Raw genomic sequence first — 26,978 nt, forward strand, 5'->3', positions numbered from 1 at the left:
TGGAGGGCTGGTCCAACCAAGAGGAGTGTCCCTGGATGCCCCACTCGCGAGTCCGGCCCCTGCTCCCTGCGCTTCCCGGACACCAAACAGCACCCACTGAGGCTGGGCGAAGGCAAAAGTGTTTATTCAAAACTTCCTGCCACACTGTGGGAAACATCAGTAAACAGTTATAATTCCGAGTCGCTGCAAGTTTGGGGTTGGACGCTGGCTCTCACGGTAGCCTGTGCTGGGACCATCAGCAGTCATGTGCACCTCCACGCACGGCCGAGCTCAACCTGAAGACCACGCGTGCTGCCTGGCAGAAGCAGGAGGCCTGACCGCAGATGCAGCGGCTCCCAGCCTGAGCCTGGGCGTGCACCGGCCGGCTCGCAGCGGAGGCCATGTCTCCTCACAGACTGGAGTGAGCTCAGAGTCTAGAGGTTAGAGGACCTCAGACTAAGAGCTGCAACAGAACGACAGCAAGAACATTCTGGAAACAATGCCACAGTGAATCTTTTATACTCTCACTCACACTTGGTGAGGGCCTCAGATGTGAAACCCTGGAGATAGATGAGTGTGACCTCCAGAGTTCGGCAGGGATGTGGCTGAGAAAGACCTGCTGCTGGCCGGGGAAGACAGTGGCTGGCGTGGCCCTCATGGCCAGCAGGTGCTAGGACTCCTCCAGAGCCCCGGGCGCCTGTCTAAGCTGCCGGCTGTGGACCACCTGCAGAGCTCCCCCCGCAGCCTGACGGAGCTGGGCATCCAAGGCGCCACGGAGGTTGTTCACCTGGACATCAGGCAGGGAGTTAAGGCCAATGATGACCCCGTCCCTTGGGGCCAGCTCGCCCTCTGCATGAGGGTTAAGGTCCCGCCGTCGCCTCCGGAGGTCAGAGCCAGCCTGCAGTTTGAGGTCCCGGTTGGGCTTGGCATTGTCCGGCCTCTGGCCCCCCGGGACAGCTCGTTTGGGCCCCAGCTCTGGCTCTGGCCTCTGCCTGGGCTCCTGGACAGCAGCATCCTCCCTGCCTCTCGGCTGCTCGTGGGACACAGGCACATGGTCCCCGCCGTGGGCCTCCTTTCTCATCTCCAGGTGACCGCCATGGTCCCGCCGGTGGCCCTGCTGTCCGTCCTGCTCGCCGTCAGAGATGACCCGCGGTTCCGGCTGGTGGACCACAGCCTGGGGCTGTGCAGCCGCTCCTCCCGCCCTGCCGGGCAGGTCCAGGTCCGCTGCAAGGCCCAGGTCTCGGCTCATCTGCTTGGGCTCCATGCGAGCGTCTCCCGTCTCTGCTCCTGGCTCTGCCACAAGCCAGTTGGCTTCCTTCAGAATGCCGGTGCCAGTGGCTGCCACCTCCTTCCCAGGTTTTTTCCTGTCTTGGGAACCACCGCCAGTAATGTCCTGACTTTGCCTGGGGAATTCCTCTGCAAGGTGCTCCTCTGGACCCCTGGCTTCCCTGGCGGGGTCTGGCACGGGCACCTGCTCTGGGCCCTTGGGGAGCCCCTTCACCGTGCCAGCTGCCCCGGGGGCGGCATCCTTCTGGCCATCTCTCGGCTTGGCCTGGGCTGCCCGAGGCTCTGTGTCAGGGCCGCCATCAGGAGGGCCAGCAGCGTCTCTGCCTGCAGGCCCCTCAGGGTGCTCCAGGGAATGCTGGTTAAGGTCCTGGGATGGAGCGGGGCGGCCCCCGGGAGCTTTGAGGACATGGTCCAAAGGCAGGGGAGGCAGATTCTCCACCGTCTCCCTGGCCTTGCCTTCGGGGGCCTCCTGGCCTCTGGGCACCGCCGCCCCGGGCTCTGGATGCACCTCCACTGCAAATGAAGTCGGCCATCAACTGAGCCACGCACTGAACACAGGCTGCCAGTGGGGGCCCAAAAGAACAAGCAACACTGGGCACTGGGAACCAAACCCACACTCACCCTCAGGACTTGAGGCCACCGAGGCTCAGACCCAGCCGCATGATGACGGCAGGAGACCCCCTGCCTGGCCCCACCCCACTCCATCCGCCGGCCCAGCCTACCCTGCCTGGGCTTGTCCTCCTCATCCTCCTGCCTCTGCTGGTGGATCTCCTTGTGCTGCTCCTCGATCACCGCCAGCAACTTCTCCTGCTGGTCCAGCAAGCGCTTTTGCTGCACCTGCTGTTCTTTGATCACCTGAAGCAGGACGGCATGGTCCAGCATCTCTGCCCTGCCAGCCTCTGGGTTTGGAAAGAACACAGTCAGAGGGTGCCGAGGCTGCTCATGCATCCTGCTGGGCCAAGACTGCACCCACAGCAAGACAACACACAGGTCACCTGCAGGGAGTGCGCCCGAACACTGGCCACTGGTGACACTCGTCATGACCATGACCATGAAGCCCGGACAGCGCAGTGAGACACGCAGGTCCGAGGGCCCGGGAGAGGCTGTGCCCTGACTGCCCCTGGAAGCCCACCCGGGACGGCCTCTCCCGCCAGCCAGCCACTCTGCTGCATCAGTTCTCCCACTGGCTGTGCCGCAGCCGCACCCGGCAGGACCCCAGCAAGCCTGCTTGTTGTCCATGAAAATGAGTGTCCAGAGCAACACGGAGTCAAAAGGAATGTGCCAGAATGTCAGAGATGGTTATCTGGGCTGGGTGGGTTTTTCTTTTTTTTTCCACTTTACACATTCAGTTGTTCTAGGACAAATATGTAAGAAAATAAGCCTGGGCACGGAGGCTCATGCCTGTAATCCCAGCAATTTGGGAGGCCGAGGCAGGCAGATCGCCTGAGCCCAGGAGGTAGAGACCAGCCTGGGAAACATAGCAAGATCCCCATCTCCACACACACACACAAAACATAAAAATAAAAATTATCAGGGTGTGGTGACAGGCGTCTGTACTCCCAGCTACTCGGGAGGCAGAGGCCCGAGGATCACTTGAGCCCAGGAGGTTGAGGCTGCAGTGAGCTGTGATCACACCACTGCACTCCAGCCTGGGCAACAAAGCGAGACCCTGTCTCAAAAAAGAAAAAAAGAAAAGAAAAACTGTAAGCTATGTTTTGAAAAGAACATTGGTACTTTTAGAAAGTTTCCTCCGAGATGAGAATTTTAAAAACAAACAAAAGCTGTCTTCTTTTAAGGGGAGCATGGGAGCTGGAGCGTCAGTGAGGCCCCGGCCAGCCGTCCTGACCACTGCTCCTGAACACCATCTGCTGTGGAAATTCTGGGCAGGTCCTGCGTGATGGGGAGCCCTGGTGCGCCCAGTGTTAAGAGCTGGTGCCGGCAGCAAGGGCGAGGACAGGCCTGCCCGGGTTACAGCTGGCGCACACTTGCTGCAGGGCCAGGCCTGCCCGGGTTACAGCTGGCGCACACTTGCCTGCAGGGCCAGGCCTGCCGGAGTTACAGCTAGAAGCGTTACACTTGCACGGGAATGAGCCTGCCGGGTTACAGCTAAGCACTTGCTGCAGGGCCAGGCCTGCAGATTAACTAGCTGCCGCACTTATACCCAGGGCACCTGGTCCATTCGGCTAGCGCTGGCCAGTTATTTATTTGCAAATTAGCGTGAATTATGTAATTTTTAAAACACATTTTCAAATTATTATAGGAAGCTTTGAAAAATGATGGGTTAGGGCTGTGAGGCATAAAAGTTCAATCTAGGAGCAAGAAGGATGTTTTGCGAGTAGTGAGAGCAGATATCTCAGGGAGGGCCCCTGCATGCCAGACATAGACTGATGCGCCGGCCCAGCCTCCCCAGTGACACCATGACCAGCCAGAGAAGCGCAGGGTCAGCATTCTCCCAGGAACGCAGCCCTGGGCCTCGCCCAGACCCCTGCATGTGGGGGACAGGGCCGGCTCCAAGGAGATCAGGGCCATAGGGCTGGCCCTCGAGCAGCAGCCCCTGCTCCCTGCCAGCACCCCGGGCCAGATGCCTGCCTGCAGGAAAAGGCCATGACAGGCAGAGCAGGTCTCCTGCAAACCCTCACATGAGGGAATTAAGAACAGACCAGCCATGGGTGCTGGGTACTGGGGCTCAGCAGGTCGTCAACAGTGGGGTCCGAGATCCGCGATGCCGAAGTGGCCGTGCGGGACAGGGTTCCGAAAGGGCAGGCCTGGCCGCGGGGACTGGCTGGGCCTGGTGCTGGAGAGATGAGGAGGAAGGGGAGGAGGAGGGGAGGGAGGAGAGAAGGGAGGAGGAAGAAATTGTGAAAGGGAAAGGGGAGGACGAAGGGAGAAAGGAGGCGGATCAGTTGCGGGTGCGTTGGTGGAGAACCGTTGAACAGGCCAGGTGGTTCGTCGAAAAAGAGGGGAGGGAGGAGGGGAAAGGAGCCTTGCCACGTCCAGCCAGAAGCCACATGGGACACATGTGAAGCACTGTGGAGGAGACAGGCTGTTCCTACAGCCAGAGCCCACCAACACCACAGGGACCGGACTGCAGAAGGCACAGAGCCACCCACCTATTGAGACCCACACAGATCTCTCAAGGCGGCCCATGAGGCAGCAGCGCAGGCAGCGCCCCGCCTCGGCTGGTGCCCTAAGCAGCCTGCCCCCTGATGACAGGCAAGGCCACAGCAGGGCTGAGGAGGACCACGGCATTTATAACACAAGGGAGCAGAGTGGGCATCGGGACCCCGCCTGAGGGCTGCGGCTGAGCCTGGGTCTGGGGCCTGACACGTGTCCCCATGCAGGGCTGTCCTGGGACAGGTGTGCCGCCGAGGGGCTGCGCTCAGGTCTGAGGCCCTCCAGGCGCGCTCTTTACTTCAGCACACTCCTTTGGGTTCGTACCTGCTACTATCTTTTTAATCTCAGCTGTTCGTCCCGTTGAGAGGCATACGGAAGGAAGGCAGAATAGGAAACCGTGAAAAGTCTTTTTCAGAAAGAAGAAAATCAAAAGAATCAAACAGGTTCAGATAACAGAGCATAGGAATTGGAACCAAAAAATACGGCCTGCCTAAAACCTCAGACAAAATTCCACACGTGCGAACTTCTGAAGCAGCTCAGAGCTCCGGAAGCCCAGGGGCACCTTTCGGCTCTGTCTTCCGCGCTGCAGATGCAAGGAGGGTGAGCTGTACCCGTGAGAAGCCAGGCCGCAGCCACTGGGACATGGCTGTCCTGAGGCCACTGGGACACGGCTGCTGCACCCGCCCTCCCTCGGACCGGCTGTCCTGAGGCCACAGGGCAAGAGGCGCGGGCAGGAAGTGCGTGTCTTACGAACGCCCTGGGAGGTGCCCGCGCCAAGGCTGGCCCAGAGCTCCCACACCTGCTCCCAGGGGCTTGGCCCAGGAGGCTGGAGCGGCTGTGCCCTTTGACCCCCATACAGATCCCTGGAACAGACCTTCTCAATGCTGGGGCACACGTGGACGCCGCATGGGGCAGGGCTGACCACCCTGAGAGAAGGCTTGGACGTTGCCACCAAATGTACCTGACTTTTGGCAAGCGGGGGCTCAGCCACACACCCTCAGAGGGCGAGTGGACCCCCAGCCTGGGAGAGGACATGGCACAGAAGCCTGTCCCCAGCAGGCCCACAGCGGGGGCTGCTGCCACCCAACTGCGTGAGGTCACAAGGAGGGGCCACAAAAGCCAACAGCTGGGACCCAAGGGGCAGGAAGTTTGGAGGAGGAGTCACAGTAAGTTTTATTCTCAGGAGAGCAAAGGCATGAGGAGCCTTCCTGGAGGGACAGGTGACAGATCCCTGCCGATGAACACAGCCGAGCTCCGAGGGCCGAGGGTGTGCGAGCAGCGCTCTGGGCTGGGGCTCTGCTAGGACCAGGGTGGGTGCAGCCACCCGCAAGCCAGGTCCCCTCGGGGCACAGCCTTAAAATAAACCTCCACATCTGGGTGCAGGCACGCCCACACCTGCCTGGCTTTAAATATTGCGAGTGTTAGAACTGCTAACAAACCTGCTTTAAAATGAGACAAAATGGTAATCACAAGCCAGGTGACAACGCTGCAGGTGTTTTAAAGGGGAGTAAGGGAGATAAAACGCTCCCAGGGATGGATAAAACGTTCCCAGAAAGCAAGCTGCTGATGGGAAGGGAGCAGAAAGCTATCCGAGGGGTCTGCTTAGCAGACGGCTGGAAAGAGAAGGGTGCCTGACAGGGCTCCCTAGGATGACCTGGGCATCCCCCCAGGGCTGGGGGAGGGGCTGCTGCTCCCTGGGCCTGAGGCGGGCAGCTGTGGGGCCAAGGCCTTACCTTCCAGCTGGCTGGCCGCCTGGTCTCCGCCCGCTCGCTCCACGTCCCTCTGCTCGCGAGGCTCAGGCGGCAGCCCAGCACCCGGAGCCGGCTTCTCCGCTGGGAGGGGAGGCTTCCCACCTGCACACACGGTGAAGACTCAGGAGGTTTTGCAGGAAAGTCAAGGGAGGATGGGGCGGGGGGACAGAAGGCAAGGGAGGGACAAAAGGAGGTGGCAGATGTTTCTAAAGAGACACCCCCGTCAGCACAGTTTATATTCAACCTGATGATTACTAGCGAAGCAATAAAAAAATATTTAACAACCTCATAGGCTTGTGGCAATGAGCCAATGTTAACTGCCTTCGCAATTAAAATGCAAGAACCATCCTAAGCAGCTCTTAGACGGGCACTTAACAACGTGTTACCTGTCAGGCGCCCCCCGCGCCACCCCCCGTGTGCGCGCAGACACACGAGCACAGCGCGGCACCTGACATTTAGTGGTCTGGCAAACAACTGTGTGACAGATATTACAGTAGCTGTCAGCCACCAGCCTCTTCCTGTCCCCACCAGCTGCCGGGCCGCTCCATTTGCATGCTAATCTGGAGCAGGGCGAGAGACTGGGGCCTGAGGGAGGAGCCATCGATTCTGCTGCCCCTGCCCAGCCTCCCCAGCCCGAGAGGGAAGCGTTGTCCCACACGAGCCCAGGGTGACACCCACCATGGTCGCTGTCCTCTGCGGGCTGCCCTGCATCCCCGGCGGCGTTGCCTGGTGGCGGCACCCCATCGGCCTTTTCCCCTTCACCCACTGCCAGGGCATTCTGCTGCTCGGACAGCACTGCCTGGGGCCGAGGATGCGGGTCCCTGTCTCCTGGCCCCAGGTCCTCCTTTGCAGGCTGGACAGCTGGCTGACCATCTGCTTCTGGAACTTTCTGGGGATCTTCAGGAAGATCACCTGCTTCCTCCAAGGCCTGGGCCTGTCCAGGCCTCTTCCCAACCTCTCCCTGCTCCGGCTCCCGTTTCTCTCTCTCTGAGTCGGGCAGAGGTGGTGCCATCTGGCCTTGGACCCCTGGAGCCTTTCCGCCCACGTGTCTGGATGGAGGTTTGTTCTCTTCTGGCACCTCTCGGTCTTGGCCTTCATCTACCACCACCTTGTCGTGAGGAACAGGAGGCTCGTGGCGGTGGGCCTCGCCCACAGGCATGGCAATCCCTGCAAGGGCATGGGGGACAGATGGGGTCAGGCTGAGGCCCCTCCTTCCCTTCCCAGGGAATCTGAACTGGGCTCTTCCCTGGGTTCTGGCTCCCAACAGAGTGACACAGGCCAACAGATACCACCTCCCCGCTGGCCTCCCTGCTGCCTGGTCAAGCGCAGTTGACACTAAAGTTACAACAGGGGCAGCTGCAAACAAGTTGCTCTGGGAGGGGCAGGACATTCATCTGAATTGAAAGACACAGAAAACAAAAATGACCAGAACTTAGGATGGGCTGAAGGGAAACACACACACATAGCCCCGAGAGCCACGTCACAGGGTGTCCGGCCTGCAAAGGAGGACCTGGGACCCCCCTTCCCCGTCTCCACCCCCGGCCAGTGCCCAGTACCTTGCCCAGGGCGATCAAGCTGTGCCTCCTCCTGTGCCTCCTTGCCATCTTCCCGTCCAGGCACATCCACGGGCCCCTTGATCTGGGCCTGCTCCAGCTCCTCTCTCTCCTTTGGCAGCTTCGGTTTCTCCCGGCCATCCTCGGCCATGGCCACGACCGGATCCTGGGCTGGGAGCAGGGCACAGTTAGGGAACCGCACGGCAGGAGCGGGGCGGCTCTCCCTGGACTCTTACTATATTTTCCAGCCCAACGGCAGAGCCAAAGCAGTTATTTTTTTTTCCTGTTCGATCATTAGCAGCTAAGTAGCACAAAAAACTGTCATTTTTCATGTGTATTCATAACAAAAATATGTCAAAATGCAATTTACACCTAACTGGGGGCAGGGAGAGCTAGAGTCCATGTAATACTCAGTCATTACCACCAGATGGCAGCATGAGCCCACCGACTGACTCTCCCACAGTCCCCTCCATTACCGCCATCACCTCCATCACCACCGCCATCACCGTCACCTCCACCACCACCACCACCACCACCATCACCGCTACCAATCACCATCATCTCCACCAATCACCATCATCTCCATCCCTACCACCATCAGTGCCATCACCACCGTCACCACTACCATCACCATCACTGCCACCTCTACCATCATTGCCATCACCTCCGTCATCATCACCACCATCATCTCCAGCCGTACCACCACCACTGCCATCCCCACCACCATCGCTGCATCACTGCCACCTCCATAATCATCACCGCCATCATCACCTCCATCACCACCTTCCTGTCCCAGCAAGGCCACATGTCCACTGAGACAGGCGCTGCAGCCTAGGGGGACTCAGGTGAGGCTGTCTGGGGAAGAATTCAGAGTCCAGTTCAGAGCAGCAGATGGGGGCTCACCAGCTCCCAAAGGAGAAGAAAATGGGGACAATTATCTTAGCTTTATACCAGCCTTCTAAGAGCAGCCTGATGTGTTAGTCTAGGGAAACAGACAGTTACACTGTTGTCAATTTGGAGTTGAGAGTCCTAGACAAACTGTAGAGGATAGGTACCACCCTACTGGGTAATAAACCAGTTAACAGAAAGCAGACACTAGGCTCTACAGTTTAGCTAAGTAACAAATTCAACTGTTGTTGGTGGTTTTTTTTTTTTTTTCAGACGGACTCCTGCTGTGTCGCCCAGGCTGGAGTGCAGTGGTGCAATCTCAGCTCACCGCAACCTCTGCCTCCCAGGTTCAAGCAATTTCCATGCCTCAGCCTCCTGTAGCTGGGATTACAGGCACCTGCCACAACGCCTGGCTGATTTTTGTATATCTTTAGTAGACACAGGGTTTCACCACATTGGCTAGGCTGGTCTCAAACTCCTGACCTCAAGTGGTCCACCGCACCCGGCCCAAGTGACCAGTTCTAGAAGCGTTTGGCCACCCGCCAGAGCACGTGAAAACACACCAGTCGCCATCACATGATTAAGCCTCGGCAGAGGCTCCATGCAGAAACGAGCCACGACTGTCAATCAAGAGGGCCTGTCCAATGGATGACTACGTGAAGAAAGGGAGGCTGGGGAGGGGAAGGGAAAATATAGCAAAACAAAGGAAATCTCTGTTGTCATAGGACAAGTTGCCTCTGAGAAGTCATTTTCTCAGCACGAAGCAAAATTCAGTTCCTCAGGCCGTGAATGACCGTCTGGGGCTCCAGCAGGAGCTCCGTGTGGGTGCAGGAGCCGCAGGATGGGAAGTGAGCATGGTGAGCCGGGAGCTGCCCCAGAGGTCCCTTTCTTTGGAGAACCTCCCGGGAACGCCATGCCTCTCAGCGTTCTGCAAGTGTTGCTGGATTGCACGGGCACCTGCGGGAAGGCTGCGCGAGCGTCCTGGCTCCCCGCCGCCGGCAGCAGCTGACCAGCCGAGGGCCGCACTCACAGCCTAGCCTTCACGCCTGGCGCTCTGCAGCTGTCCGCGGGCAATGCACACAGCCTCTTCCACAGCGGAGCCGACCTTTGCGTCAGGGACAGTTTGCCCGCAGTGCCTCTTGGCTGCAGTAAAACTAACACAAAACTTCAAAATTAGCAACTGAAAAACATCTGAGTGCTGCCAGCCGCTTCGGATCTCGACATGAACACAGGTTGCGCAAAGACAGAAAGGGGCCCTGTGTGGGCAGTGCCCCCGCCAGCTCACGACTGAGCTCCTCAGGAGGGAGGAGATCTCTGGCATCTGAATTTCTTCTCCTAAGAGGCCAGCAATACACCGGCTAAGCCACAGTAGAGGCGGCCACGGCCAAGCGGGACAGCTCCACACACACCCCCAGGAACACCCAGCGGAGGGTGCTGCCGCAGAGCAACCATCCCCCTCATTCGGCCTCAAAAATCGCCTCCAGGCCAGGTGTGCGGTGCGGCCGAGGCAGGAAGACCACTCGAGGTCAGGAGTTTAACACCATCCTGGCGAAACCCTGTCTCAACAAAAAATACAAAATTAGCCGGGTGTGGTGCCGTGCCTATACTCTCGGCTACTCGGGAGGCTGAGGTGGGAGAATCGCTTGAACTTGGGAGGTGGAGGCTGTAGTTAGCCAGTATCGTGCCAGTGCACTCCAGCCTGGGCGACAGAGCGAGATTCTCTCTCAAAAAGAAAAAAAAATCATCTCTAGTCACAAAAAACCACGACCCGTGGGCGTCATCGGCGCCGGCGCCAGGGATGCCGTGTTAGGCCCTGTCCCAGCGGCTCCTCACTGCCGGGTGCTGACGCAGGTTCCCAGCTCCTGGCACGCACAGAAACACACACCTTCCTAACAAGTGACAGAGGCCACGACTGGGCCACGGCGGAGGCGGATCCCTCACTTTCCTCCCTGCTATCCAGTCAGGCACGGAGGCCCCGAGGCTGCCAAGGCCACAGCTCAGGACTCGGTCTTTGGAGTTAGACACACTCGGGGACTTGGAGGTGGTGACCCGGAGGGGAAGGGGCAACATCTAATGCGTCCCCAACCCCACATTCAAGGCTGGCGTCCACCCCAGACCAAAGGCCAGCACAGACAGGCAGGGAGGCCAGCGACGCTGCCGTCCAGACCCTAAGAGTCGGCAAGGTGGCTCTGCAGGCTGCCAGCCTGGACCCGCCGTGGCTCCCTCTGTGTGCCTTGTGATCAGCAAAGACGGAGACAGTCACGTCAGATGGTCCCCAGAAGAAGCGACTTTTTTTTTTTTTTTTTTTTTTTTTTTGAGACGGAGTCTAGCTCTGTCACCCAGGCTGGAGTGCAGTGGCCAGATCTCAGCTCACTGCAAGCTCCGCCTCCCGGGTTTATGCATTCTCCTGGCTCAGCCTCCCGAGTAGCTGGGACTACAGGCGCATGCCACCTCGCCCGGCTAGTTTTTTTGTATTTTTTTTCTTTTTAGTAGAGGCGGGGTTTCACGTGTTAACCAGGATAGTCTTGATCTCCCTGGCCTTGCTTAGTCAGCCCGTCGGCCTCCCAAAGTGCTGGGATTACAGGCAGGCCAGCGCCCGGCCAAGAGCGACTTTAAAGCGTGGTCAGTGGCCAGGCTCATGCCTGTAATCCCAGCACTTTGGGAGGCTAAAGGCAGGTGGATCGAGGTCAGGAGAATCAAGACCACCCGGGCTATGCAGTGAAACCCCATCTCTACTAAAAAATACAGAAAACTAGCGAAGGTAGTGGGCGGTGCCTGTAGTCCCAGCTACTCGGGAGGCTGGGAGGCAAGAAGAATGCGGCGTGAACCGGGAGGCGGGCTTGCAGTGAGCTGAGATCCAGGCGCTGCACTCAGCCTGGGTAGCCATGGGGCATAAAATCAAAAAAAACATAGTCCCGGCATCCCACTGACAGAGTTCCTCATCCACTCGAGCGCCACCCCAAGTTCACGAGGAGGCTCGGGATCCCAGAGCCATACTTAAAGAAGGCAGAACAATGGCGCTGGCGTGACTTTTAAAGCTAGTCCCTGCTTTGACAGCACTCAATAGCTGCTTTCTGACTTTCCCTTGATGCTGCCATGAGAAAGGATTACTCATTAAGGGCTTGGCTTTACAGCCCAATCTTCCACACATAGCTGACCGATGACCTCATGGTCTCATCTTTCCGAACGTGAAGGGGAATCCCAGGCCATCTGGCTCCTGGTACCCGGGTGTCTGGGCTGGCAACACAGCCAGGCCCTGGTACAGCCTCCAGCAGGCGGAACCTCCTCACCACTGCTTTTGCCTCCACTGCGGCTGGCACTGCTGCTGTCTCTTGGGAGGCGGGAGAAGCTCCCAGTTCCTTCCATACAGCACGGAATGATCTGTGAGAGACTTAGGGCCACATGCTTCTCCCTTCTCTCCTCTGACTGTGGGGACATTGCCACCTGCTGGAGCAATGCCCTACTGAGAAAGCTTTTTGTTTTTTTGAGACAGAGTCTTGCTCTGTCGGCCGGGCTGGAGTGCAGTGGCGTGATCTCGGCTCACTGCAAGCTCCGCCTCCTGGGTTCACGCCATTCTCCTGCCTCAGCCTCCCGAGTAGCTGGGACCACAGGCGCCCGCCACCTCGCCCAGCTAGATTTTTGTATTTTTTAGTAGAGACGGGGTTTCACCGTGTTAGCCAGGATGGTCTCGATCTCCTGCCCCGTGGATCTCCCCGTCTCGGCCACCCGACGTGAGGGGTTTACAGGGTTGGGCCACCGCGCCTGGCCTTTTTTTTTTTTTTTAAGAGACAGGGTCCCACTCTGTCACCCAGGCTGGAGTGCAGTGGTGCCATCTCGGCTCCCTGCAGCCCGGACCTTCCAGGCTCAAGCGATCCTCCCACCTCAGCATCCAGCCACCACATCCGGCTCATTTTTGTATTTTTAGTAGAGACGGGGTTTCACCATGTTGGCCGGGCTGATCTCAAACTCCTGACCTCAGGTGATCCTCCTGCCTTGGCCTCCCAAAGTGCTGGGGTTCCAGGTGTGAGCCACCACACTGGCCCGGAGAAGGCTTCTGAAAGCTCCTTTGCTGTGTCCCCCACACCTCTCCTCCTGTTATAATTTTGTGCCGTGTTTCTGCTGCTGTCCTGAAATGGCAGGGAGCTGATTCCATTGTCTGAGATAACTGTGCCAGCCACACAGGACCTGGCCAGGTTCCGAAGGGCCCTGCCTCCCGCAGCCTCTGGCCTGGGTTGAGCCACGTGACCTGGCTTCACACGTGGGGGCCGTGTGTCCCCGCTTGGGCCTGAGCACACAGAACTGTGGCCATCTCTGCCCCTGCACCAACACGCACGACCCGTCGACACCCAGCCAGACCCTCATTCCGTCCCATCACTGCATTCTGGCTCCCTTCTCAGCCAGGCCGCTGCCTCATTTGCTCACCGAGTGGAAGTGCAGCTGTGCCTGCCCCACTGGGGGAGCGGGCACGAGGGTGCCTGAGGGGTGTGGGCCCTGCTGTGCTGCCCCGTGCAGCAAATGAGGGGCGTGCAGGAACCGGGAGGGACGGGGGACCTGCAACTCCAAGAAAGGAACAGATGTCACAAAACCCGAACCCACCCCTCGCCTCCAGGGTGCTAGAGAGAGCAGGTAGGAACGGCCCGACTCCCGGCTTTCAAGGTAACCGTCTTCACGAGCCTTTGCAGGGACTCAGCCATGCTCACAAAGACCTGCGAGGCTGTGCATGGGGCCCAGGCTGTGCGCGTCTAACCACGACATCTGCATGAGGATGGGATTCCCAGCCACAGCCCAGGGCCACGCAGGACTCTCACCCGGTCAGCAGATACCATTTTTGGCCTCTGCAGCATCAAGGAGACCAATAAAACTCCGCTCAGCTGTCCGAAAGGGAGCGCGCATCGGTGCAGGACCCTCGACCCCAGCTCAGCCTCAGCCAGGCAGCCCATCTATCATGGGGGAGCCGGGGCTGGAAAATCGGAGACATGCTAAAAACAAGCGGCATGTGGTTCTGACAGGGGCCATGTGTTTTGTTACAGCCTCGTGGAAGAAATAGAAACCAGATGTGGCCTCGGAGGGCACCAGGTGAGCCGGAGGCCCGCGGCCCGCACAAGCCTCATGACAGGATACAGCTGCTTGCACCAGCCGCAAGCGGAGGCCGTGCAGGGCTGGGGGGACGGGGAGCCTCCTGCTGGCTGGCACTGAGAAGAAGTCCACTCCCAGCAGCCCGCTAGACAAGGGCGATACCCCTCACTGCCCAGGCCGGGATCCCAGCACACTGGACCCACCGACAGTTTCCGTGTCAGCGCCCACTCTAGCCCAGAGGCCTGGACAGCAACAGGTGGCCCTGCTCAGCAGCACCAAGCCTGGGGCCTCAGCTGAGGTGGGTGTAAAACCCCCACCTGCCTCTCCAGGTGGACTTTGTTCCAGGCCGAATCACCAAAGCCAACGCAGGGCAGCTGGCAGCCACCGGCGGCTTCCAACACTCACGTTTTCTTCCTCTGGTGACCCCAACTGTCCCCAGCCACAGCCCCACCAGCTGCAGGGAACCCAGAAGGCAGGGCTCCCCTGCCCACCTTCGTCATCCAGGAACAGTCATCCTTGGCAAATCTGAGCACAGCGGATCGAGGGAGACCCTCAGAGGGTGTGTATGAGGTGACAACACTGGGAAGGAGCTTTCCAGGCACAGAGTGTGGAGCTCGGAGCAGAGATGACAACAAGCCCCAGGGTCATGGCTGAGACGGCGCCCCCACGCGCTCAGCAGAAGCCAGGGGCTCCCTTCGACGGACCTCTCCTCCTGGCCATTACAGACGTGGAGGCCCCTCCCCGAGGCGGAAGTCACTGGCCAGCACCTCCACAGCGACCTGAGACCCCCAGCCACAGCCGGTACTGCTCACCAGGGCTCCCAGGGTGGTGTGCAGATGACGCCCAGCCAATCTGACTGAGCTGGGGCCTCTGCTCAGGGGTGCATTGGACGTGGCGGACACACAGGCACTGTGGATGAATAAACCCGGCTGTTGTCGGGGGCAGAAGACCCCAGCATGAAGGTCATCGTGGACGGCACCTGCCTGCCCATGCCTGCCTGGCGCCACTCAGAGCTCGTGGGCAGGCCTGGGCCCGGGGAGGTCTGCTGCCTGCAGGGCCGCCCAGTGTGGCACTCACCCTCTAGGCCTGGGAGGGTCAGGGAGGCAGTAGCCATCCAGGCCACGGAGCTGCAGCTGCACCTGCAAAGCCACATTCAGGAAACACCGATCTCTGCACCCCTGGGCTCTGCCACAGACGGAGGCATCGGGGTTACGGGGCACCGCGGCCGGGACCGTGCCACAGACGGAGGCATCGGGGTTACGGGGCATCGCGGCCGGGACTGTGCCTGCAGGCGGAGGCATCAAGTTCTGGGGGCACCGGCGGGACCGTGCACAGGCAGAGGGCTCCCGGGGATTCACAGAGGGCACACTTGGCGGGACTGTGCCACAGATGGAGAGTCGAGATTACGGGGCACATGAGGCCCATCAAAGATGTCCTCCTTCCTGATCCACCCATTTCCATCCTAAACATCCATCAAACCTTCAAAGCCCTGTCCACCCACGACCTATCCAGAAACAGGCCAACATCCCCTCAAATAAGAACAACCACATGCATTAACCTCCAAGCTTGTCACCCACCTAAGCCCACCCCAGGTATACTTGGGCATCCAGGCAGTGACCCTCCGTCCACGTTCCCCGCGCCAGGCCACTCCGATCCCGTTCCGCTGGTGGCCTCCTATCCCGTTCCCCGCGCCACAGGCGGCCCTCCCGTCCCGTTCCCCGCATACAGGCGGCCACTCCTGTCCCGTTTCCATACAGAGGCCCTCCTATCCCACGTTCCCCGCGCCTGGCTGATCACCCCCACGGCCAGCCATGGTGCACAGAGCATCTTCATGGGCAAGGTGGTGGCCCCCGCTGGCTGCACCCACATAGGACAGAGGCCACTGAGCAGATAAGCACAATCCTTGGACCAGACTCAGGAGATGCCCAGTGGGCACCTGCCCTGAGAAGGCTCAAAGGGCCAGGGTGGGCATACCTGAGAGTCGCGCTGCCTCTGCCTTCACCAAACCCTCGGCCTCTCCAAGTCGGCCACCGGGGGCTTCCTCTGCCAAGTCCTCGGGGACCTCCTCGCCCACAGACAGTGTGGTGACAGTGCTCACCACCAGGACGCCCAGGCCGACCCACAGCACCACCTGCGGAGACAAAGACCCCAGGGGCGGGAGTCACAGCTGTGGCCCCCGCTCCTGCCGAGCATAAAACTGGCCTGGCAGAGAGGCTCCGGGATGGGGTGAGGCATGAGGAGAGTGGACATGACAAAGTCCCCCGAGGGTGGGACAGGCGTGCAGTCGGCCCTGCCTGAGGACAGGTGGCCACTCCCGGGGAGACTTGGGCCCGCATGCCGGCGAAGCTCCTGACCGCTGGGAGAGGGCTGAGCCCTGATGCACTGCTATCAGAGCATGGTGGGACTCCTGGCATCCAGCCTGTGGCTGACAAGCCCTCCCCGCCAGCTGGGGTCATGGGCCAACCCTGTCAGAGCTATGCCAGCCATTCAGGCCGGAGCGAGAGGGACAGAATCTGTTCAGAAGAACTGGTGAGACCTCCCTGGTCCAACACAATTAGAGAAGAGGGCTCCGCGGCGGGAAGGACCCGCACTCTCTGAAGCTGGCGGCGACTGAAAAAGACAACCCGGCGGAGAGCCTGCTTCCTCCACTTCCCTCTCTGCCGCCTGGAAACACGGGGCTAGTATTGGTGTCTCTGGACACCAGGTGCTGCTGAGGCTCTGAGGTCAGTGGGCTCCGCTGAAGAGAGCCCGGCCACCATGTGCCTCGGGGCTTGTAGGATGCCCAGGGAGCCCAAGGCCCCTCTGGCAGTAGCCACAGCTGGCCGGAGCATGTGGTGATGGCAGGCCTACCCCAGGTGCACGTGGGGCCACTGTCTGATGTATGTTCCGGAGGTCCGGGCAAGGCCTGCAAGCTCGACGACCCACAGAGTCTGCCTCACCCTGGCCCCAAATGTTCTGCATTTGTACAGGCCCCTTCAGCCACGTTACATCTTCCTTGCGGCGAAGGGAAGAGTCCCAGGGCAGTGGTGGTGTCCGGAAGGTGACCAAAGCAGTCTTAAGATAATAAAAAGAGGAAGAAACCGGAAATCTCCCGAGGCTATGCGATCTGTGTAGGGAGCACGTGTGGAAAGGCCTGCCCGGCAGCAGCTGTCAGTGGGTGACATGGGTGGCCATGGCTTAGAGGCCTGATGCCAGAAGGAAAGGCCATCAGAGGCAGGCCCTGGGGGCCCGTTACAGCCCTTGTGACCTCTCCTACACCAGAGATGCCCCTGGACCTCTGTCTTCAGGCCCTGCCCTACCGAGGCCTCTGCCAGCCAGCACAGGGCAGACACCAGGCTCGGGCCACCTGGGGTAAAGGGTCTGGATGGAAATTTAACCCGACCCACCAGGAAGTGCCCGGACAGGAGACCGTGTTGTCTGGAAGCCCTGGGAAGCCCCTCAGTGTAGGAACCCTGCCCCGCAGGGCAGCACACCCTCACCTCTAACTGGGCACAGACGGGACGGCTGGGAACTTGGGGGGCCTGTGGGGAGTGCAGGGGCTGCCCAGGCTCAGTGGCAGGGGGAAGCCCATGGAGCCCCAGCCCAGCCTCCAGTCCTGTGCCTTCCAGCACAGCTTCCTGCAGAGCCGAAGAACTTCCTTTGAGGACACGGTCGTTCAACAGGACCAGTGTGCCAGACACCTGGTTTCAGAGCACCCCGAGACTTTCATTTCTGCAGCGATCAGATCAACACAGCTGCAGAGCCGGCCAGCAGGAGGAATGCAAGCCCACTCCAGACGTCTCACCTGAGCTTGGAAATCCAGGGGCCTGACCAGGGGCCACACACTGCCCGGATCACAGCACCCTCCCCTGCAGAAGTGATCAGGGCCTCCAGACACCCAAGGCATCGCTGAGTCAAATGCAGAGAGAAGCACCAGGGGCAGGGGAGAAAACGCTCACTTTCGCTCCACACGTGTAGACGGAGCACGAGTCCACACTCCGCGCTTCCGTCACGAAAACCACAGCTGGAGGCGGGGGCTCTGGTTGCTGTGCACCACGCGCCTCAATCTGGGTCTCAGGGCAGCCCGGTTAGCATCCAGGCACCCACCCAGCAAGGCCCCAAGCCTCAGCAGGCCTTGGGGATCCTCCCTGGTTACAGGCAGACGCCCCGCTGGTGGCTCGTGTCTGCGAGTCACAGTGTTCATTTCGTTACCTCTTCCAGGAGCAGGGGCCGGCTTTCAGGCCTTTTGGGGACTACTGCCCTCTGGGTGTGCCCCTGTGAGGCGGCCTCCCGTGCCCCAGGGATCCACCCTCGGCGTGGCCCTCAGGCCCGGCCCTCAGGCACCTTCTAAGCCGCCTGCTGCTCCACCCCCTCATGGTTCCCAGGCAGCAGGACCAAAGCCCCAGCCTCACTCAGGATTGGAGAGACCCTTGACTTTTCTGACTTTCAAAATAAAGAACCAAACAGGGCGGGTGTGGTGGCTCACGCCTGTAATCCCAGCACTTTGGGAAGCCGAGGCAAGTGGATCACCTGAGGTCAGGAGTGTTCAAGACCAGCCTGGCCAACACGGTGAAACCCCATCTCTACTAAAAATACAAAAATTAGCCGGGTGTGGTGGCGCACGCCTGTAATCCCAGCTCCTGGGGAGGCTGAGGCAGGAGAATCGCTTGAACCCGGGAGGCGGAGCTTGCAGTGAGCCGAGATCACACCACTGCACTCCAGCCTGGGGGACAGAGCAAGACTCGTCTCAAAAAACAAACAAAGAACAAAACACGTGGTGACGGACGTATCTTTTCGATTCCCTCAGGGCTGACCTATCTTCCTGCCCCCGGTTGATGTGAGGATGAGCTGGAACATTCCTTCTTTTCACGTCTTTCTCCAGCACTGCCTTGATTCACCCACCATACAGGTGTCCCCACTTCCCTGTCCATCCCAGCACAGCACCAGTTTTGGCTCTTCCTGAGGTCCCTGGGCCGGGTACAGGCACCACATCGCCGAGAGTACTCAGACGGGCCGAGACGCAGACCCAGGCTTGTGCCCCTCCATGGCGCGGCTGGAGCCCCTGGGACAGTGGCCATGCTGAGATGTTGCACCACAGGCCCCGGGTACGGCCTTGTGGTGTTGACATCTCCATACCTAAGGAAACAGGGCATGCTGAGCGGATGGCACACGTCGTCTGCTGGCTCCACGACCTACTGCAGAGCCGCAGGAGCGCTGGGAACAGGACACACCAGACCCAAGTCAGAGGGAGAAAGAAACCTGTCCGTCTCCTCCACGCGCAGCCAAACCGTGGCGAACGCGACTCAACGTGCTTTCTAGCTTCTAAAAAACATGGCAAAGCAGGCACAGAGAGATGCTTCTTTCACTCGATTCTCCGCGTTTGTCTACACGTCTACACATCAAGTCAAAAGCCGACACTGGGTTAACGGTTAAACACTAGTGAGTCAGTGACGCGCCAGCCACTTACACCAGCAGCGCCGTGGCCACAGGCGCGTGACGCCACACACGGGCAAGAGAGGAGGAAGTGCTGCGGCAACTGGAAAGAGAGAGGTGACATCATCATTAGCTGCAGGTGAAAAGCCAAGAGATCCAGCAGGAGTACAGTAAGGTGAACGGGTGAAAATGTCACCTATGAAATCTCTGGCTTCCCTTTACACGAACAGCCACTTAGAAAATCCAGGGGGAAAAGAGATCCAGGATAGCGTGCAGTGCAGCCAACAGCAGCCTGGGAAACAGACGGGGACGAAGGACCTCGTGAGGTCTGGAGAAGCCAAACACGGTACCCTCCTGCTGGGCAGGGGAGTCACGCGGACACCTGCATGTCCGCTGCAGTGTAAAGACAGCAATTCCCAAGTTAATCTATAGTTTCAAAAAGCCCAGTTAGACTAAAAGATAAAAAGCAGGACGAATTTTTTGTTAGAGTCAGATCGGCTGATTCCAACATTCATACAGAAAATAAAACAAAGAAGACTATGCAGAAAATGTATTATTCACAGCCAAGAGGCGGGACGAGAATTAAAATGTTCCAAGAGCCACGAGTCACAGCTCGGTGAGTGTCACCAGGGTGTGCAACGAACACGCAACTAACACACAACTAACACGGTATGGAAGGACAGACCAGCCAATAAAGTAAAACACAGGTCCCAAGTGAGGCCTGAATACACACAAGAATTTAATCTGCAATAGTGACACCATTTCCCATCAGTGATGATTATTCAATAAATCATGTCTGACGACTACGGAACCACCTAGAAACAAACTCAGGATACATACTTTGTTTCTTACACCAAAATAAAATACAGGTGGACCAAAGATTTAAATAAAAAAAAAAGAAGTCATTAAAGTATTAGAAAAAATGAGGGAGGAATTATTTTAAAATAATACTGGAGTACAGAAATTCTAACTATGACTCTCTTTCTCTTTCTTTCTTCCTCCCTCCCTCCCTCCCTTCTTTCCTTCCTTCTTTCTCCTGCTAACTCACAGAACAGACTTTTTTTCTAAGAAAGCCCAGTGGACTAAAACATGGGACCTGGCATAGCAGGACATGTGACATCTGATGGGCAGAGGCTGAGCCTCTCATGCCATCTGAAGTTCCTAAAACTCGCCAAGAAACTTCCTCCTCAAGCTATGGCTTAACAGCTGGTATCAAACTGGTCTTCCCATTTAAAACAACGGTAAAAGCTGGATAAAAACAATAAAAACACCCAACCAAAGACACTGATAAACAACTTTGTCACCTCAGACTTGCGAGGTCCGGATCCCAGAGGACAGAGAAGAGCCCTCAGTCACAGCGAGGTTAAGCCTGTTGTCCTTGGAGCCTCATCGATGACTGGGACTGAGCAGACGTGACAAGAGAACACAACAGCCTAGAGCCTGGGCACACTCACAGGGCTGGGCACCGAGAAGGAAGAATGAGGGTGCCCCAGCAGCCAGAACTCGAGGGAGAGAAGGAAACCTCAGAGAAGCATGTCACTCCACATTCTGTGTGCAAAAATCTCCCCCAAAGCACTTGCCAGCTACGAGCTATGCAGAAAGGAGCAAGACGAACGCCAAGCAGAAGATTCCACCATCTGAGGGTGTCACTGCCCAGCTGAGACCCCAGAAGGGCTGTTCCCTGGGAACAAGGCCAACTGGAAACACATCTGCCTCAATGGGACACAGGCCTTCTGCCTATCCCGTATGTGGATGGATGACAACGTCACCCAGAACTTCTATGATTTCTCAAACATGACATCTGCAAAATACCAGGCACACTAGAAAACAAGACCCCATGACAAAAAAAAAACAAGAAGCCACAAAGAATCAATATAAATACTTTTTTCTTTTTCTTTTTCTTTTTTTTTTTGAGATGGAGGTTCTCGCTCTATTGCCCAGGCTGAAGTACAGTGGTGCGATCTCGGCTCACTGCAACCTCCACCCCCTGGATTCAGGTGATTCTCCTGCCTCAGCCTCCCAGAGTGCTGAGATTACAGGCGTGAGCCACCATGCCTGGATCAATAACTACTATTTGAAACAACAATAACAATGTCTTCTAGAGTTTTATTTATTTATTGAGATGGAGTCTCGCTCTGTCGCCCGGGTTGGAGTGCAGTGGCCGGATCTCAGCTCACTGCAAGCTCCGCCTCCCGGGTTTACGGCATTCTCCTGCCTCAGCCTCCCGAGTAGCTGGGACTACAGGCGCCCGCCACCTCGCCTGGCTAGTTTTTTGTATTTTTTTAGTAGAGACGGGGTTTCACCGTATTAGCCAGGATGGTCTTGATCTCCTGACCTCGTGATCTGCCCGTCTCGGCCTCCCAGAGTGCTAGGATTACAGGCTTGAGCCGCCGCGCCCGGCCTATTTATTTTTGAGACAGAGTCTCGCTCTGTCGCCCAGGCTGGACTGCAGTGGCGCGATCTCGGCTCACCGCAATCTCCGCCTCCCGGGTTCACGCCATTCTCCTGCCTTAGCCTCCTGAGTAGCTGGGACTACAGGTGCCCGTCACCACGCCCGGCTAAGTTTTTTTTTGTATTTTTAGTAGAGATGGGGTTTCACAGTGTTAGCCAGGATGGTCTTGATCTCCTGACCTCGTGATCCACCCGCCTCAGCCTCCCAAAGTGCTGGGATTACAGGCGTGAGCCACCGCGCCCGGCACTTGTGGAGTTTTAAATAAGGGTTGTTATAAACTGCCTAGTATAATCGTTAGAAGGATAGAAATGTACCAATAAGCTAAAAGAAGAGTAAATATTTAAATGTTTGATTGATCCAAAGAAAGAAAAAGCAAAAAACAGAAAAAGGACATATGAGACAAATAATAGGACATAAGTTAAAAGTTTTCTCCCAAAAATCAGTTATTATATTAACCGTAAATAGTCTTAAATACTCCCATTCACAGACTGAATACCAACAAGACAAAAGTCAGCTACGTGCTATTGTAAGAGACACACTGTGAATATGATGGACTAGAGAAATCAAAAGAAAAGGGATGAAACAAGCCATCCTGCACAAACCCAAAGCAGAGCTAAGTTAGCTACAAAGCCAACTTGAAGGAGAAAGTATTTCCAACGATAAAAAGGAATATTCAACAAGATAAAAGTCAATTCAAAATGGAGATATAACCAACTTCAATCTGTCTGCTCCTAATAACATGGCTTCAAACTAAAAAGCAAAAAGTGATAGAACTAAAAGGACAAATAAATCTACAATTACAGTAGGAATTATCATACCTTTCTCACAACTCATAAACAACATGATCAAAAAATCAATAAGGGGCCAGGCGCAGTGGCTCACGTCTGTAATCCCAGCACTTTGGGAGGCTGAGGCAGGTGGATCATTTGAGGTCAGGAGTTTGAGACCAGCCTGGCCAACATGGTAAAACCCCATCTCTACTAAAAATACAAAAATTAGATGGGTGTAGTGGCGCGCACCTGGAATCCCAGCTACTCAGGAAGCTGAAGCAGGAGAATTGCTTGAACCCAGGAGGCAGAGGTCGCAGTGAGCCGAGATGCTGAAGAAGTGGCTGACACACGTGGACATGTATTCTAACGTACACTGTAAGAATCTATTTACCACAACTTGAAGACAGGCAAGATCACTCTAGAATGCTGGCGGACAGATGGGCAGTGATCTTTGGGGTGGGGGTGGATGACAGTGAGGCACCCACGGGGAGCTCTGGGGTGCTGGGATGTCCTATGTCTGCTCTGGATGGTGGTTCCACGTGGTTCACTTTGTAAAAACTTACCAGGTTGAGGCCGGGTGCGGTGGCTCACACCTGTAATCCCAGCACTTTGGGAGGTCGAGGCGGGTGGATCACCTGGGGTCAAGAGTTCAAGACCAGTGTGACCAACATGGAGAAACCCCGTCTCACTAAAAATACAAAATTAGCCGGGCGTGGTGACGTGTGCCTGTAATCTCAGCTACTCGGGAGACTGAGGCAGGAGAATCACTTGAACCCGGGAGGCGGAGGCTGCAGTGAGCTGAGATTGCACCACTGCACTCCAGCCTGGGCAACAAGAGTGAAACTCTGTCTCGAAAGAAAAAAAAAAAAAAATTATCAATATATACCAGTAAGAAAAAGCTCAACAACTCCCTAAAAAGTGAGCAAAGAACCCAGGCAGTTCACAGAAAAAGAAACACAAGTGGCTTCTAAACCCACGAAAAGACGCTCAAGCTCCCGCCAGAGAGGCCAAGAATGATGAAGCCTGGAAGGTCCTGGGTGCGGGGACCGAAGCCTTGGGCCTGGCTGGGAGTGACACTGCAGGCAATTTGGGTAGAGCCAGCACGTTTACAAATGCTCACACCCCTGACACAGGATTCCACTTCTAAAACGCTTCCTACAGACACATGCTCAAACACGTCGACATGCTCACGAACACATATTCAGCGCGATTTTGTCTGCAATACCAGAAGACCGGAGAGGTAAGTACTTCGGAGACTGGGATTATGGAATTTTTCTACCACGGAACACCATGAAATGGCTAAAAATAGCCAGGCAGTTCTGTGCCCACGGCTGTGGGGCAACCTGACCTGCACGGGATTTTGAGAAAAGCAGCAGGAAACTGTGTTACGATTAAAGAAAAACGCACATGCGCGCGCACAGACCGCCGCGTGAGTGGATGTGCACAGACTGCCACACGAGGGTCGCACCAGGAACAACAGTGGGTGGTGGCCTCGGGGGTGGGCGGCTGGGGAGGGGACTCAGAGCTGGCAGCAGATCCATGGACAAGCAGTCACTGCAGAAACACCACGGGGAAAGAGCTTACGACTCAGCACAGTCGGCCTCAGGAAAACCTGATGCACAGCTGGAGCAGGTCAGTGTGGCCCTGCTGGGCAAAGACCATGCGTCCTGGTGAACCCAGGGTTCCCCAGGCTGACTGGACCAAGTCCCTTTTGTGGGTTTTAAGTTTCTTGACAGAACCCGTCTGAAAACGCTGAACCAGGGGCTTCCCTTCCGACTCCACCTCGCCCCAGCCCAGACCAATCAGCCGTGGTCCAGGCCAGCCCTCAAGCGGTGTGCACCTGGGAGGAAAGCGCGTTCTTGTGGATTTTCTTGTAGATCAGTGCCGGGCAGATGAAGCAGATGAGGCTTCCCATGGTCGCACCCGTGAGGCCCAGGATGGTCTCCACTAGGAAAGAGAAGTGACAGAAAGGGATGAGTGGGAAAGGGCTCCGGCCAGGAGGGGACCTGAGCTTTTTTGCCCAGCACACAGGTGAGCAAGCCAGCATTGAAGGAAAGGCCGTCCAGGTGAGAGCCGGGAGCAGACACGCCCTCCGTGCCCAGAAAGCCTGACAACTGCGGCTGATTCCTCCAACAGTGCATTTGGGCTCCGGGGTGAATTTTCTGATGGCTCATCTTTAAAGAGTCAAGACACGGCCGGGCGCGGTGGCTCACGCCTGCAATCCCAGCACTTTGGGAGGCAGAGGCGGGCAGATCACGAGGTCAGGAGATCGAGACCATCCTGGCTAACATGGTGAAACCCCATCTCTACTAAAAATACCAAAAACTTAGCCGGGTGTGGTGGCAGGCACCTGTAGTCCCAGCTACTCGGGAGGCTGAGGCAGGAGAATGGCATGAACCCAGGAGGTGGAGCTTGCAGTGAGCCGAGATCGCACCACTGCACTCCAGCCTGGGCGACAGACCAAGACTCCGTCTCAAAAAAAATAAAAAACAGAGTCAGACACTAGGGACTTCCTGCCAAAAGCAAATGCTGGCTCCGCACAGCACGGCTCCCGCGCAGCCTCTCCTGCCTGCTGCTCCCTGAGTGGCCCTAGGCGGGCAGCACCTACCCAAGGGCAGGTGGAGAAACCAGGGCCCGGCGTGTATGCCAGGCTGCAGCCCCTGCCAGGAGCCCAGACAGATCACCTCTAGGGCTGTTCCCTGGGGAGAGTGAGTGCGAGTTCCCCTGTGGATCTGATGATAATGAGCTCTGTCTTGTCTGCTAGGGAGCGGGTGCATTTGGGTAACACAAATACGTTCAGGGCCTTCAACGCTTCCCTTGGTAATGCGTCAACAAAATCAGAAGTCAAAAGAATCAACAGGACAGCATGCACTGTTCTAAAATAGTTGGTTCTGGCCGGGCGCGGTGGCTCAAGCCTGTAATCCCAGCACTTTGGGAGGCCGAGGCGGGTGGATCACGAGGTCAGGAGATCGAGACCATCCTGGCTAACATGGTGAAACCCCGTCTCTACTAAAAAATACAAAAAACTAGCCGGGCGAGGTGGCGGGCGCCTGTAGTCCCAGCTACTCGGAGGCTGAGGCGGGAGAATGGCGTGAACCCAGGAGGCGGAGCTTGCAGTGAGCTGAGATCCGGCCACAGCACTCCAGCCTGGGCGACACAGCGAGACTCCGTCTCAAAAAAATAAAATAAAATAAAATAAAATAAAATAAAATAAAATAAAATAGTTGGTTCTACAAATCGAGCCTGTGTCCCAGCACTGCAGTCTCTCTCCACCCAGGTGTCAACGGGTGTCTGCTGTTCCATCAAGCTGCCAGAATTTTTTTTTTTTTTTTTTGAGACGGAGTCTCGCTCTGTCACCCAGGCTGGAGTGCAGTGGTGCGATCTCGGCTCACTGCAAACTCCCTCTCTCGGGTTCATGCCATTCTCCTGCCTCAGCCTCCCGAGTAGCTGGGACTATAGGCGTCCACCACCACCCCCAGCTAATTTTTTGATATTTTTAGTAGAGATGGGGTTTCACCGTGTCAGCCAGGATGGTCTCGATCTCCTGACCTCGTGATCCGCCCACCCTGGCCTCCCAAAGTGCTGGGATTACAGGTGTAAGCCACCATGCCCGGCAAGTTGCCAGATTTTTTTTTTTTTGAGACGGAGTTTCTCTCCTGTTGCCCAGCTTGGAGTGCAATGGCGTGATCTCGGCTCGGCTCACAGCAACCTCCTCCTCCCAGGTTCAAGTGATTCTTTTGCCTCAGCCTCCCAACTAGCTGGGATTACAGGCATGCATCACCATGCCCGGCTAATTTTGTATTTTTAGTAGAGACAGGGTTTCTCCATGTTGGTCAGGCTGGTCTTGAACTCCCAATCTCAGGTGATCCGCCCACCTCAACCTCCCAAAGTGCTGGGATTACAAGCGTGAGCCACTGCGCCCGGCTCAAGCTGCCAGATTTTATCCCCTGCCTTTCTCCGTGGGCCAGAGAAAAAATGACAAAGTCTCTAGACTTTTTTAGGAGACCAGAGAAGACAGCTCATAACTGGGCAGGTCGTGGTTGATGCCGAAGCCCCCGGGTCCCACTGCCCGGCACTAGAGCAGCCCTCCCGCCTTACCATTGGGGATAAGGATGCCACCGACCATGGTTCCAAACACCACAGAGAGGGTAAGCGCTTTAAACCGGAGAGGGGGCATGTAGCCCCCTGCTGCAAAGGTGCCATCTTTTTGCTGTATAAAAGAAAAACGAAAAGGTTTTGAAAGGACTGATTTCCTCCACCACTCTCCTAGAAAGCAAAGCCTGAAAGGGCTCTGCCAGGCACACCAGGCACATCTCCACGTGAGGCCAGCTGCGCACTCACCTGGCAGGTGAGCCTGACCAGCACAATCAGATCTGGCTGAGCAACTTGAACGGGAACCTGCAACCCAAACCTGCAACACGCCAGGAAAGCACGAGGGCTTCTCACCCCAGGCACAGACCATAAACTTTACAGCGTCCTTTTGAAATGTGAGTACCGAGTCCTTCCGTTTTCCTTTTTGCTTTTAGAGCAACACCATGAGAGAGTTTTTTAAGTGCCAGGAAGTATGGAGAGCAGAATACAGGCTGCCTGCCAAATGTCTCTAGGCCTCTCCCGGCCCACAGGTTTCAGGATGAGGGCACAACCCACACACACACACACGCACACATGTGGCCGTGTTATCATCTTCAGGATGAGG

The 26,978-nt window shown here is 57.0% G+C and overlaps 1 protein-coding gene across 4 annotated transcripts in view; it reads right to left on the bottom strand.

The window, feature by feature from the left end:
* Positions 1-102: 102 nt before the first annotated feature.
* SLC38A10 (solute carrier family 38 member 10) overlaps positions 103-26,978 on the bottom strand; it is a 38,352-nt gene continuing 11,476 nt past the window's right edge. For 2 of the 4 annotated variants that reach the window (XM_031657867.1, XM_031657864.1), the window contains 9 exons: positions 26,381-26,492; positions 24,123-24,229; positions 15,623-15,779; positions 7,688-7,855; positions 6,810-7,298; positions 6,114-6,233; positions 4,705-4,728; positions 1,989-2,165; positions 103-1,779 (listed from right to left, as the gene is read on the bottom strand). In XM_031657867.1, the coding sequence (XP_031513727.1) occupies positions 650-1,779; positions 1,989-2,165; positions 4,705-4,728; positions 6,114-6,233; positions 6,810-7,298; positions 7,688-7,855; positions 15,623-15,779; positions 24,123-24,229; positions 26,381-26,492 (2,484 nt within the window). In that variant the 3' untranslated portion in view covers positions 103-649. The remainder of the gene's footprint in view (positions 1,780-1,988; positions 2,166-4,704; positions 4,729-6,113; positions 6,234-6,809; positions 7,299-7,687; positions 7,856-15,622; positions 15,780-24,122; positions 24,230-26,380; positions 26,493-26,978) is intronic. The other 2 variants (XM_031657865.1, XM_031657866.1) reach the window with 2 other exon arrangements.

The sequence above is a fragment of the Papio anubis genome, chromosome 17 (genome assembly GCF_008728515.1).
Source record: "Papio anubis isolate 15944 chromosome 17, Panubis1.0, whole genome shotgun sequence".
NCBI classification, from domain to species: domain Eukaryota; kingdom Metazoa; phylum Chordata; class Mammalia; order Primates; family Cercopithecidae; genus Papio; species Papio anubis.